At 37.5% G+C, this 14,661-nt stretch overlaps 1 protein-coding gene across 1 annotated transcript; it reads right to left on the bottom strand.

Annotated features, from left to right (window-relative positions):
- Positions 1-11,304: 11,304 nt before the first annotated feature.
- ora2 (olfactory receptor class A related 2) lies at positions 11,305-12,282 on the bottom strand. Its single transcript, XM_030778373.1, has one exon. It carries the CDS (start codon positions 12,280-12,282, stop codon positions 11,305-11,307), a length of 978 nt encoding a protein of 325 aa, XP_030634233.1.
- Between the last annotated feature and the right edge of the window lie 2,379 nt (positions 12,283-14,661).

Raw genomic sequence — 14,661 nt, forward strand, 5'->3', positions numbered from 1 at the left:
ATATCAGGAGTAATATCAAGCACAGAAGTATTCTTGGCCTTAGTACTGCTCCACCCTTACGCTTCAGGACTCTGCAAGCGTCTGACACCAGCTTCACACAAGTCATAGGGAACATTTTGAGAGCAGACATTATAGCCTGTGTAATCAGTCGATAAATGACATATTGACAAAGCTTATCAAAGCAAGGCCGGGGAATGTAATTACATGTTGTGTCAGGGGAATGGGAGAAATTGACCAAATGTGGACTAAAATATGTGTGGTGTGTCTTGAAACCGGTACATGATATGAATTTTTGATTCTGAATCTCAGAAAAGTGGCATTACAGTGAATACAATGTAAAAACAAATAGTTTTTTTTTTTTTTTTTAAGGCAACGGTTTGCATGAATCTAACAAGGTGTTTTAGGTCAAATGGATTTACTTTTTAAAGACATTATAACCAACAGTACCCATAGTACTGAGTGCTATAATTTTTTTCACTCAAGAACAATACAGCAGTTTTCCTTTCCAGCAAAAAAAAAAAAATCAGTTTTACACCCCTGTGTCACCAGACCCAGAAAGAATATTCACGTTGGCTTTACTTTATTATACTGCATGTATAAAAGTAAGTAAAAGTCTAAAAAAAAAATTCTGCTGCTTTCTCTTAGAATCTCCTGCCCCATTACAGTATCCATTAAGGTTTGTAATGTGGTGTAGATTTGTTGCTTGAGGGGTCTAATAGATCCCAGATACCAGGGAACAACACGTACACACTGACAACATAACTGATGAGCTGCAAGCCTTTCACTAGCAGACCACTTTATCACAAATGACGTCTTCATTTTGCCATCCTTGAAGTAAGATGCAATGATTAACAAAGATGTCTCAAAGTTTTATCTTCAGTGTTTCACTATGATATGGCAACATGATGAATGCAGTAGGCGTCAGTTTATCGCTTTATGTTAGACAAAATATCTAGTATATATGTGAAGTATATGTTGCCTGTTGAGTCTTTTTCATTCTCTATTATCAAATTCAGTTGGGAAATTAGTTTGCAGCCATTTGAAAATGGTGAGCTAGTAAGACAGATCAAATTATTAGTGGAACTTTCCATCCTTTCTATTTTAATTACAACCCTCTTATGCCAATAAGGGATTTCTAATTTTTCAATTAAAAATCATGAGATGGAAACATCCATTAAGAGTCCTCAAGAGATGAAGGGTGCATGACACAAAGAGAAAGGGTGATGGACAATTAAATGTGAATGGTCAATTAAAAATAACTATTAGCATGTCTTGCAAAAGAAATGATTCTATTCTCTCAGTCATAATTGCTGATGCTGAGTGTGTGCTAAAGCATCCCTGCTTTTGAGGGGAATTTAAAAATGTTATCTCATAAACTTGTGTAATCAGAAAGAACTGCTCACATTGTTTGCATTTCAAAATTGCATTGTGCTGATGTCCCTCAAGTCATTATCACATGCAAATTCATGTCTGGGAGATAGTAATATCAACCAATGTAAACATTTCTCCTGCTTTTTAGTTTCTACTTTTCAATGTATGTAATCAGGCAAATAAATTCTTTCTGATTATCAGGAAGAATATCATCTTGTATATTGATATAATGTACGTTGGGTGGAATAATTTAAAATACATTTTTTCTAGATTAGGTGGTAACTTACAGCTATACTTAAATAGAGTACATGGGACAGTTCCATAATAGGATTATCCACAATTAAAAAAAATATTGAATATATTGATCTAATTTCTTAAGCACTGTTAAACATCCACAAATATATTTTATGTCCCCACTTGCCTTCACGAATTGATCATTTCATTATGAACTAATCAGAGCGCATTTGAGGAACAAAGCCCTAGGGCTGTAAACTAAATTTAATGTGTTGTCAGCTTTGTTGACAAAATGAAAAGAAAAAGGTACAATAGGAGACAAACAAGCCACAATATTTGTATCTCTGTATTAAAGACTGTCATCCACAACATCACATTTTGAAAGGGTGATGTATGATATTAGACTGTATGAAATGTGGTGTAGAATCATTTGAAAGAGCAGACAATTAACCTTTTCAACCTTAGGAATTAACTTGTTACCGTTCTAATTTCAACGTGATACGTATTCAATATAAATGATTTCCCAAATCAAAACATCATCTGAGTTTCCATCAAATGTAATTTTGATCCTATGCGGCATTTAGAAACGTGCTAAAAATCATTCACGGCGGAACGATTTTCAGTAATGACATTGTTCTAATTTAGCCGAATTCAGTGTTGCAGAGGAGTGATGACATGTAGCTATAATCGTTTCAGAAAGCCAACTTTGTGCAGACTGTGTTATAAAGTTGAAGTAGTTATCAAAGAGCTGTCATCCCTAAGAAAATAGTACCTCTGTTTTACATGTCTAATGTTGCAGTCTACAGGTTTCATAAATAGTGCTCAACGTAGGAGACAATTCATTCACATACCAACAGAGGTTTGCTTTATGGGACAAGGGTTACCTCAGACATTACCATCATCAGTACTTTGTTTGCTCTATAGTTAATATAACAGCCTAATCAACATATTCTATGTATTTTTTTTTATCACAGAGGTTTGGTATGTGCACATGGAAGTTTTCAGTTTTAATGCAGAAAAGCTTTGAGGCAGGCTTGTGGTTTAAACACCAGAAGATAAAACTAATTATTTAAAACTTGTTAAACTTATATATTTAAGATGGAACTGGTTTCATCACAATTTAAATATACTCCATCTCCATTCAGAACTAGTTTGTTAAACTCTGCAGCACAGAATGAGCATTCATGAGAAATTTGGCTTCCTTTAAGTGAGCATCTCATGGATGCAAATTGCGTCCAACCAAATTTAAAGTCATTACAAGGCAGGTGCATTCTTTGGTTTGTTGGTAATTTGAAAGCGACTCCCCACAATCTGCCTGCATTAAGTAAATTGAGTAATTATCTCATCAGGTAAATTTGACTTGTGATTTCTCAAGCAGGAGCATGCTTGTGTCCCCTTTACCCTGTTGTGCGTCTAACTTTCAGTTTATGATGATAACAGTAATTAGTGAGAATATTCCCACTTAGGAATGTTCAACATTCTTTCCAGCACTTCTTTTGAATCTACCTGATTTCCATCCTAACACTGTTCATTCCACCCAACATCATATGGTCTACTTAACACCCCATGGCAGGCCATAAATTGTCAGAAGAAAGGTCTATAGTGCTGGCCAATAAAGAACGATCAAGAACAGTGTTATTTGAATGTTGCTACAGACAGAATGATAATGCCTCCTTTTCTTTTATTAGTTGGGTGATAAAGTACTGAAAACATTTTGCTTAATTCTCCTTGTTACTAGCCATCTTTGATCTTATTAGTCAGGAAATTTTTCTTGTTTGCCCTGATGGGAAGACTTTAAATAACCTGCAATGCTGTTCGCAAGCATTATGCAATAATGTCACTGAAAGTCAAAGTTTTGGAAAAAAAATATGCAAAACCTGCAAAGCTCTCTCATGTATTTTCTGAGGTATTTTCTGTGTACCCCATATGTACCAGTTTCTAATTACTGTTCAGATGTTACTGGTGTCTAACTTCATTTACAAATGCTAGCTGTTTACCTTTTTTGAGTGTACCCATATTATTCTAAAAACACTGCGACCAGTAGGTGGTGCTATCTCAGTGCCCTCACCAGGAGGTTACCATCTCAATGTGATTCTAGAAAGAAGAACCTCGTTCTGGCTTGGGCAATTTGCTTGATTTGCTTAATGCTCTCCCCTTAACATCAAAAAATATTTTTTTGCCATTATCTCCACAGAAAAATACAAATCACGAGGAAGTAATCATATAATCTGCCACAAGCATCCGTCTGTGCCAGCGGTTTCTCTTTAGTTTTTTGTTATCAACTCATCTCAAACAAGTAGAAAAACAGTCTGAGCTCCTTTCCTCCAGAGCTTAGGACTATGTAAGCAAATTCAGTGTTTGGGCTCAGGTTATGACATATTAAGCTCCATGCAACTTTGAGAGTTCATAAGAGGCTTACAATGTATTGCGGTACCAAATTTACATATTATTTCAGTCGTGATAGCACAGAGAAGTGCTGAAACTTGATAACACAGAGAAGTGGAATGCAATCACAATTTTTTTATATGTTGTAACTGATCCTGTGCTCAATGAAATTATATACATTCCTGTGTTATGTACTTATGTACAGGCGTTCATAATAATTAGTTACACTAAGACGGAAAAGGAAGTAAAGTAATTGTACATAATACATACCTGAGAGCAATATTTCATAAGAGTATGTGCTTGATGTATTTCAATGACATTTTGTATGTATGTCTTTTGGATGACCATGTGAAACAGAAATAGATTTTAATTTTTTCCCTTCTGTTCATTCATACTCATGCAAACTTGTCCTGAAAACAAATTAATGCTTCGGATGAGTTTGAGGACTCAGTTCCAATTAATTCAGAATACATAAACACTATCTGACAGATGCATCAACATCTTAATGCCATAAAAGTTCAATTCAGCCTCCCACCAAGGAGCCATCAAATATCCATTATTTAGGTTAGTGGGAGACAGAGCACTTTAACACCGGGCAACAAAATCTCCCTGAGCAAATGACAGTATTTTACAATTTACCAACTACCGAGTAGTTTATGAACATGCCACACAAATGTATATTTTCAGATTTGCAGTTACATTCTGCCCAGAGGGTACATGAGGTCTCCTAAAAAGCAGACACTTGATCATAACAACACATCTGTTGGTTAAGTATGTGCTGACTTCTTTTCCTCAGCATGCTGTGACAGTTATGTTAATAGTATCTATATTTCCTATAGGAATTTTATGTCGACATACATAGGATCCTCCTAAAGCAAAATGAATGTGTCTTTATGCCCTCAGGTACTAAGAGCATGCCCAAGGCCACAGGGGAGAGGTAGGGTAAAGTAGATTTCTGTTTCAGCAGCACAAGCAGCTTCAACACATACACCCACTGCAACTGATTAAATATTCATCCCAAAATGCTACTGCAAAAACCAACTTTAACCTTCATCCAAATCCCCTTTGAGAACAGGGCTGGAAAAAAACCAGCACTGCTTTACATACAGTATCACAGTTACCTGTGCATTTACATGATAGAAAATACTAGAAATGTTGTGCATCTAACTACTGTGCATGTGCAAATCAAAAACAGCATAACGTTACAATGCTACAATGTACATGATATAATTCTACTGAGGTAAAAAAAAAAAAAAAATCATACAACTCAATACAAAAGCTACACTTATTAGTACAATTACTCTATAAAGACATAGGAATCAAAGACATTCGAGTATGGCAAAGCATTTGTTACAAAATGGAAGCTTAAACACAGAGTTTATAGAGGCTGACGGGTTTGATCTGTAAGGGAATTTTATGTGCTCTTTTCTGTGCGTTATTCCCATGTTCCTAGGTTTTCTCATCTTTAAAGAGGCTTGGTTAGGCATGCCTTTAAAAAACAACTGAACTGTTCATTTCCCTATGGACCCTCTGGCTGAGGTGTGACATGCAGATCAGATGTGTTGCGTTGACACATGCCTGCACGTTACAGCTTCATCTCTTTGAGTCTGTTCAGCATATGGGTAGACAGCTGCAGCGTTTATTAGATGTCTTTTTGCATCCATTTTCTTTGTAATATCTTGGAGACCGTGTCATGTTTCAAAAGAGTCATGCAACGCACACATATCATGGTTGGGGGTGGGGGGGTTTGGGTTGCTGGCCATGGAATGCTATACAAAAAAATTCCTTAAAACTCTCTCGTTCCTTTCTTGACCCGACTTAAGACCCCCTCATCCTGCCCTCCCCCCAGGGGATTCGAATTCCACATTAACTCCAGAGGATGTAAACCCAATAAAACCAACACCCCTCAGGAGGGTGACTGCCCACTGAATTATGCAGAAGACCAGTGGAGACGTGCATATGTAAAAGACAACATAAGATTACACTGGAAAGACTTTAGGTGACAGCCTGCTCTGAAAGCAAGTCCAATCTTGTCAAGCATTCCAATGTTCTAAAGACCTGTTACGTGGAAGTTTCCACTGCTATGAGTCATGTAGGGAGAGGAGAAAATTGCAACAACACCAGATTTTCTTTCAGTTTTTCAGACATATAAGCCACTCTCCTTTCTTGCACCAACTGCACTTTTTCATTTCGATTCTGAACATATTTTAGTCTTTCATCAAAATTAACTTTCAACAATCCCTTCATTGCTTAACTAAACATTATTCCAAATGTCATTAAAAACAGAAAAAAAAATCATTTTACAATGCAAAGTTTTCATTATGGAACATAATTTAATAACCTTAGACCCATCCATCTGAAATCTCTGTTGTTATATTGTTAATGAAATTTCACTTCAAACAACGTGCCTTCCTTTGATGTCACAACAGGTCAATGGTGACATGTTGGAGCTGAAAGCAAGTAGGGGTGGCATCAGTAGCAACATGCCTACCCTACCAATCTGTATGGTAAGCGTGGGAAGAGTGGGGTTGGGAAAGATTAACTGTCTAAAAACATTAACAGGTAGATCCACATAAGCTGAGGCCATCGGACTGTGAGATGCAGCAGACAGCTTTAGATAATACATTAAACTACACATGAAAATCGAACTGAGAAATATGACCCGGAATTTTAGGTTAGTATGTGGTAGGGCAGTTAGTCAGAGCCCCTCAGGCATAAATAAATCAAATCTCTCAAGAATAAACAGGAAGATTGCACTTTTTTCACAGGTCACTGAACAACAGAAATCCCTCATAAGTATTTCAGGTTTACAGCTTAGAATTTAAAGACCATTTCTGTATCTCATGACGTGAACACTCAGAGGATTTCTCATGGTACAGATTGTTATGGACATGGAACACATTTCACGAAAAACAGAGAAATATCTGACGCATGTCAACGTTTCCAGACTCTTACTTATTTACAGCAGGGTTCTCCATTGTGTCTCAGGAGAAACTGAGGCATTTGCTCATTAAGTTTCATCAGAGGAGTTAGTCTCATAAAAGCTACATTTTAATGCAGATATTGATCTATGTCATTTCTGTGCTTATCAGCACAAGTTGACAAGGGAGTTAGACAAAAAAAAAGAAAAAACTGTTTTGCCTTGGTAATTTATAAGCTTTCTTTAGAATTAGTTTGACTTAGAAAGAGTTGATGACTACTTTCTGCTGTATATGATTAATCATATGATGTAATGTTGCATTTTTTTAATTTCTCTGTACTCCACAGGGATATAAGTCTTCATGTCTCCACTTGTTAAAAGCACGCCTTAATTTATGGTCAGCCACAAAAAATCCAAACATGAATCAACTCATTAATTCTGGCTCAGTGCAATTCAGTCTGAATAATTAAATAAAACTGAAATAAAAGTCAGATTCTCCCACTGGCTGTCCGAAGTGTTAAAACAGACAGACTTAGGAGCATCTCAGTGAAAATACGAGGTCATACCCAAATCCTGTCTCTGACCGTCTCTCTCAATCCTATGACAGATGAAGGTGTAAAACAACCCTCTGTTCTTATGAATAAGCATATCTTTTTTCTCATTTTCAAGGGCAAAAAGTGTTAAAGTTCATCCAGTTTGTGTGATGCAAATAAGTTGTAACAGTGAGAGAAGGTCTGTGGGTTTTGAATGCTGGGCAAGTTCAGACAAATCGTCAAGACCAGACAGCAACCCACAGCCACAAGAGAACTTCACTAATGCAAATAATGACCACGTAATCAAACTGTGGAAAACCAGACCTTTAATGAAATCTGCATTCTAAAAACCAAGAGTCACTGGACAGGTATGCTTTTCTAACCCCATTTCAAGTAATTTCTCTGTAGATTACAATGAGCTGTATGAATCATAACCTAATGAAAAATCCATGATTGTGGGTGTCTTCGCATGAGCACACACACGTGTGTGTGTGTGCATGTTTGTGTGTGTGTGTGTGTGTGTGTGTGTGTGTGTGTGCGTGCACGCGCGCATGTGTGCGTGTGTGTGTGTGTGTGTACGTGTGTGTGTGTCTATATGTGTGTCTGTGAGTGTGTGCTAGAGTTTGCTTCATTCCCTTAGGCAATCCCCTTCTGTGAGAAGGCATTCCTCATTCAGCATGTCTAGGCAGGTTTGGAGGGAATGGGAGAGGGGAAGAGAGAGATGAAGGGATGAGAGAAGAGGAACGATTTGGGGGTTGGGGGTTGGGGATTTGAGGGGAAGGCAATACTTCATCATGGCAATGTATTTCCTTATTATTTCTCACTCTGCAATACCATAATTTATCAATTCTTTACTGAATAAAAATCAGAAAAAGACAGTTTCCTTGTAAAGACAGTCATGGCACTTCAGTGTGAATTCTGCTTTTTAGTCAAATATCAACCATAAAACCTTTTTGCCTTCACCTCCCATTCTGCAAAGAGGAGTCGCTATGCAAAAATACAGTTTTTGAGGGTAGAAGCGCTCCACACAGCAGAAGTGTTCAAATCAAGAAAAGTGATTCTTCATACAGTGTATTTACAATGAGAAATTAATCACTTGACGACACACAAACTTTTCATTGCTACAGTAAAGCAAGCCAACATAAATGTGACCTAATCAACACTAACAAGCCATATCTTAAAATAAGTATTAATGTATTTAAAAAAAACTTTTAAAAACTGAAAAAAAACCTTTACATGTATGTATAATATCAACATATTTGTAAATGTGTCCAAAGTCCATATCATAATTCATTTAAGAATATCTTTACTCTTAGAAACTTTTACAGACAGTAGATCTGTTCCTAAGGTTTGGGGGGGGGGGGGTTGGTTTGTTTGTTTGTTTGTTTTTACCATTATTTTCCTGATGTTTGTCTAACCTCCAGAGCATTTTTGAATAGTTTATGACAGTGAGGGAAAAGTGATGAGTGATGGTATTAAAAGTGCTGGTTGATGGGTTTTTTTTTTGTCGATGTTAGGGTTAGTTATCCTTTTTGAAGAAAGCAATGCTTAAACGCAAAATGTAGGTTTTAATGCACTTTATTGGGTGTGGATCCACTTTTACGACAGGGAGAGGGTGGGGTTTATTTAAGTCCCTGCAATGCCATTGGTTTATGTTGTCAGCTAAAATGCCAGTTACCTGGGACAGGTAAAACAGAGTGAGCTGCCAGGCATTATACAAAAGATCACTCTGGATTACTGCAGATCTGTTACCCCGCTCTTCTGCTTTGATGGGAATTTCCAATTTTCCAGTGTATACATTTTATTCACTTTTCTTTTCTATTGATTACATAGATCACATTCTTTCTTAAAAAGAGTGAATACAACTACTTTTGTCAAATGAATCTTGTATGTTCAATGTCATAAGCTCTGTGCTGTGTAAGTGTCAGCTTGCTCTGAATTTGAATTTGAGTCATTTTAATTATGTTTTCAGGTCCAACCCAGCACAGGCAAAGAGGCGACCTTTAATAGGGTAAGTAACTAACTTGTCCGCACGGACATTATTAGTGGTGCAAGAAGCAGAGTACATGAGGGAATAATTGTAGCAGAAAAACAAAACACTCATTAAGCCTTTGACAGTTTGAATGTGGTTAAAGTTGAGATATTCCAGCTGGAACTGATCAAGAGTATTTTAGATGGAGAAATTTGATTTGTTTCCTACTCAAGATTTCAGAGGCAATTTGTTTATTATGTTGAGACTGCTTGCTAATTTTTTTCATCTCGTATTAGTAATGGTGCTTAGGAGTTTCCACTTCAAAAAGAGAGATAAATCTTGTCCATACACGTTTTACAGAGAAACTTTTACCGCAGATCTGGAAATGCCTGTAGTTAAGGGACTAGCCTAGAACAGGTCTCATCTTGTATAGGGAGAGGCAGGCAGGCCCTTTCACACAAATTTTGTGCACAAGTACACATACGTTCACTACACACACACACACACACACACACACACACACACAAATTTGATGTGTTTTATGTAATTGATGGAACAGTTACATCAGTGACATTTGTGTTTATTAATACTATATGTGTTTGTTTGATTTTTCCTCACAGAAAACTGGGTGCACACGTCTCTACAGGAAACATTTTTAGCACTGTTTTTAACATCATCACCCTTTGCCTGATTGGATCTGACCCTGTGTTGTATCCTTCATTCCACCGGAGTCTGTGTCTTTACCAAATCAGATTTCAGTGGTGTGAAGGGTATGAAACATGGAACTATCCCTCGACAAAAAATTCCAACAGACTTTTGGTGTGTGTGGGGTTTTTTTTTGTGTGTTTTTTTGGATATGTTTCTTGACATTTCCAGGAGTCCTGTTGTCTTTCATTGATTCATTTTACAATAAATAAATAACTTGAATGATTTGACAAATGTTACATAATACGTTTAACAGAGATCGATGACTTTCTCAAAGATAGCACACAAAAGAAAAAATCATTGTGTATAGCAGCTAAAGTAAAATGTTAATAAAATATGTTCATTTCTTTTACAGTTTTTAAGTAATATTTTCATGAGTTTCATCACAATGAATGTAGGCTCTCCACAGATAGTTGATTTGCACTTTTAATATTTTGTTTCAGTCTTCTCAGAGGTAATTAAGCATCTTCATTAGCTATGGCACATTTCACACACTGCATGCAAACTGTTAATTATAGTTACAGACTATGCATGAGCACATGTGACAGATATATTGTTCTGTAAGTCATCCAGTTGTAATTCTCCATCCAATTAAAGATGAAGAAGCAGAAGTAATGAGAAAGAGATTCATGAAGTAAAATGGCTGATGGAAAATCTGTCATTTTTTTTTTCCCTTTTTCTTTTTTTTTTTCTTTTTTTTTTTTTTTTAGGTGAATATTTTTCAAGTAATTCTGGATCTGTCAAAAGAAATATTCTTCAGCTACCTGTTGTCTTTATTTGATTGAGCAGTGCTCATAAATAAGGTAGCCGGTGTGAACAGGGCAACAGATTCAAAAGGCCCAAATGAAATCATTCACCTCTCAAAATGACAGCCCTATAACCTGCTCTCTAATATGCTTGTTCTGATGAATTAAAAGCACATTCCTGCTTTCACAAAAAATGCCTCTTCTTTAGATGAAAAACCAGTTGTGCCCAGACATATGTTTTAAAGACAATCTCTGTATACTGAAAAAAGAGTCACTCATTACAGGGTGTTCACTGCAGATCACTGAGATATCACTAAAAGAACTAAAAGCTCTTTGCATTGAAAAATTTATACACAATCCATATTTGTTTATCAACCCACGAAAAAGAGGTCAGGTTCAAGTTTCATATTTCAGTAGAATAACGTTGCTCACACACACTCAGATAGTGGACATGGCTGTATCTGGCCCTGGTACACTCTTCTCCTCTATGCCACATTTCAACTGTTTATTCACCTTTTTATTGGAAACTACGATCACTATGGGGCTGACAGCTGCATAGAGTGAAGAGAAAAAGACACGGAGGTCAGATATGAGCGATGAGCTCATGGTTTGGTTCACGGTTAGAGTGTACACCCAAAGCCCATTGTCTATACCATAAAATAGCACGTAGAGAGTCACCAGAGTCACGACGGAGATGGCAGCCCGCCGCTCTGCCGATGGACCCTGTTTTCCGCCACCTGGCCCTCCCCCGCTGCGCAAGCCTTTCACCTGCCGACTGTGGTGGTAGAGGAAGACCAGAATGATGAGGCTGGCCGCGGTCATCAGCGCCATGGGGACCACGTCCCGGCCAACTTGAGCTGCCCCGTTCGCGTCCCGCGACAGCTTGGACGGGAATCGCACAAAGCAGAACTCCACGTTGATGCCGTGCTGCATTAAAAGAGAGTTGTTTTTCGAACCCAGGGAGAAGGCTATAGCCGCTGAGCTCATGGAGGTGTTTATGAGCCACAGCGCCAGGAAGATGACCCCCAAATACTGGGCAAAAAAGGCACGGGCGGTTGCCCAGCGGGACCCAGGAGGGGCGACGCTAAGGCACTGGTAGGCGCTAAGCACAAAGGTCAACCAGATGGATAAGGAACGGGAAGTACGATAGATGAAGATGACTGCTTTGCATCCGGTGTCGTCAAAGACATTGGCGATCTGGAAAGTAGCCAAGGTTTCCAGCAGACAGCGCACAGACAACATCAGCAGGTTGACAGAGGCCAAATGCAGCACAATGCGATCAGCGGGGAGAAGACGACGCTCGTGGTGAGCCATTAGCAGGAAGGCCCAAATCACAACACCGTTGCCCGGAACACCCACCACAGTGAGGGATAAGTAAAGCATTCCACGAGTGAGAAGCTCAGAATCCACGACCATTCTCACGAGTCTGAGAGAAACTAGACATGTGGCACAAGCAATAAAAGCAAGTGATCAACGCAGAGACCTGTGTTCTATAAGTCGGCTCTCTTGATTAAGATAGCAGCTTGAATCTTGAAGAATTCTCTGGCTCCTCTCCCACCCTTCAGAGCACTTCTCCCAGTTCATCAGATTATGAGCATCTTCCATTATTCTTATATCGTTCTTGGATAAACCACAGGGAGCAACCAGCATAGTATGGTCCAGTGACTTTGGATATCCACCTGACTCTAATTACTAAAATGATATCCAGTTGACTAACTTTGTCCCAGACGTGGCCCTGTTTCTGATACCATTGTTGAACAAATTAGAGCCCTATGTTACACGTACATGAAAATAGCATGAATTTTGGTTATGAAAATTTCAGAGACAAAAAGACATTCAAAACAGATTCAAATACAAAAAAAAAACTGCTTATGGGCATGACTACCATTACCTTCCAGAGGCCCATTAGTCTGTTTGCTCATTACGACAGAGGATTTCAAATATGTCACATAACAACAAAGTATTATTTTAGTGCAAGGGGCAAAGTACATGCAGTTGCTTTCTTTTGGACACATTCATTTGTTTTTCAGGAGGTCCACAAAAAAAATGCTGCTTTATATGTAGTTGTTTGTTCTGTTCTCTCTCATTCTCTGATAAACATTTTTGAGCCTCATGACCAAATTTGAAAAGATATTATTTTACTTACCAATTAGGTTTTTATCATTTTTACAGAGTGTTTCAAAGTGAGGGGCTGAACTGATTAAGTAGAGTTACTGACTGCAAAAGAGCACTATATTGCCCTCCAATGGAGAAGTGTGAAAACTGACATTTCTTAAGTTGTTTACTGCAGCTGAGTAACTTCTTGAAAAACTTGTCAGTTTGGGAATTTTCAGTGGTGTTACTACACATCAGCATGACACACATGAATTGCGAAGCATTTAAGAACTCGTTAAACTAAAATACACAGAGTCAACAAACTGGATCACTGCAGAAGAAATGATCTCTTTCAGGATGAAAGGAGAAAGAAGAGAAAAGGTAATCAGAAGAATAACAGGAGGGCAACTGCCTGTCTCCCAAGGGGACATGTATTTCAACTGTGTAATGAGTTCCTAATGATACCTAATATCTCCCTATAGTTTTGAGACAGCACTGGAAAGAGTTTGCGTGACACTGTACAAAGGGAAGTAAGCATATAGAGAAAAACATGTTTATAACCTACTGAGCGTTCAGAGTAAAGTGTGTTTACACTGAAAAAGAGCCAAGGCATCATTCAAGTCTTTCAGTCATTCTGTTATACAACAGCTTGGGAACCCTGAGTCTGCATCAATCAAAAATCTTTAATCCTTTCTCATAAACATCTCAAGCTTGGAAAGACACAAGCTTAGAGTTTTTTGTGTACGTTTTTTGTGTATGTTCATCAACATGCATTCCATATTGCATATATATAGCACATACTGTGTGTGTACAAAAACATAAAAATTGTTCATAATTATTCAAACACTACAATGATGTTGATTGTTAGTAATAATACGGAGAGTGACTACTATTACAAGTTTAAGTATTAAGAATTAGATTAAATATATATTCATCTTTTTCCAAAATGTTTCTTTAAAGGTACGAGTGTTGCAATAAATGCTATAATGTCATTGCATCCCTTACTTGCTCTTACATTAAGAAAATACATATGAAATTATTATTCACATGACAAATGCTGCAGCCCAGGACAAGGCATGCACGGGCTTGCCATTTTAATGAGCTGTTTTCCTGGTAATGTACCTAAGGGAAATCAACAACACATCACAAGAATAATTACAGATAATATTTTTAGAGATTTAATTAGTTGATTGACTTAATGTCATTTAATTATCTTGTAAAGCTGCACAGGGTCACATAGTTTGAAAGTAAATATTTTCAGTTTGGTTTTCAAAAAAAAGAAACACAAGTAAAATGTTCACTAAGGTGTGACTTTCATCACAAATTATTTCAGGCGTTCCATAAAGAATCAAGCTAAACACTCTTTTGTCAAACTACTCTAAAAGGAAAAACAGGTTCAGTTACATTTCTGCCCTCAAAACATTTCAGTGCATACACTTAAATTCCTCATTTATTCACTTCTTCCAAAAAAAAAAAAAAATCATATTTCAGGAAAAAAAAATCTGTAAAATATTTCTGTGTCTTAATCTGCATATTCAATGATCAACCATGCAGCGTTTGCAGCCTGTAGAGGCATAAACAGATAGTCATGTAGATTTCAGATGGATTTCTCTCCAGCAGGGGCCTAAAATGAACAATACCGCATTCTGCACTCAAAGCTTGTGCTGTCACAGTGTGGAACAAATTTGACAATTATGAAAA

Source organism: Chanos chanos, chromosome 6 (genome assembly GCF_902362185.1).
Source record: "Chanos chanos chromosome 6, fChaCha1.1, whole genome shotgun sequence".
In the NCBI taxonomy this organism is placed as follows: domain Eukaryota; kingdom Metazoa; phylum Chordata; class Actinopteri; order Gonorynchiformes; family Chanidae; genus Chanos; species Chanos chanos.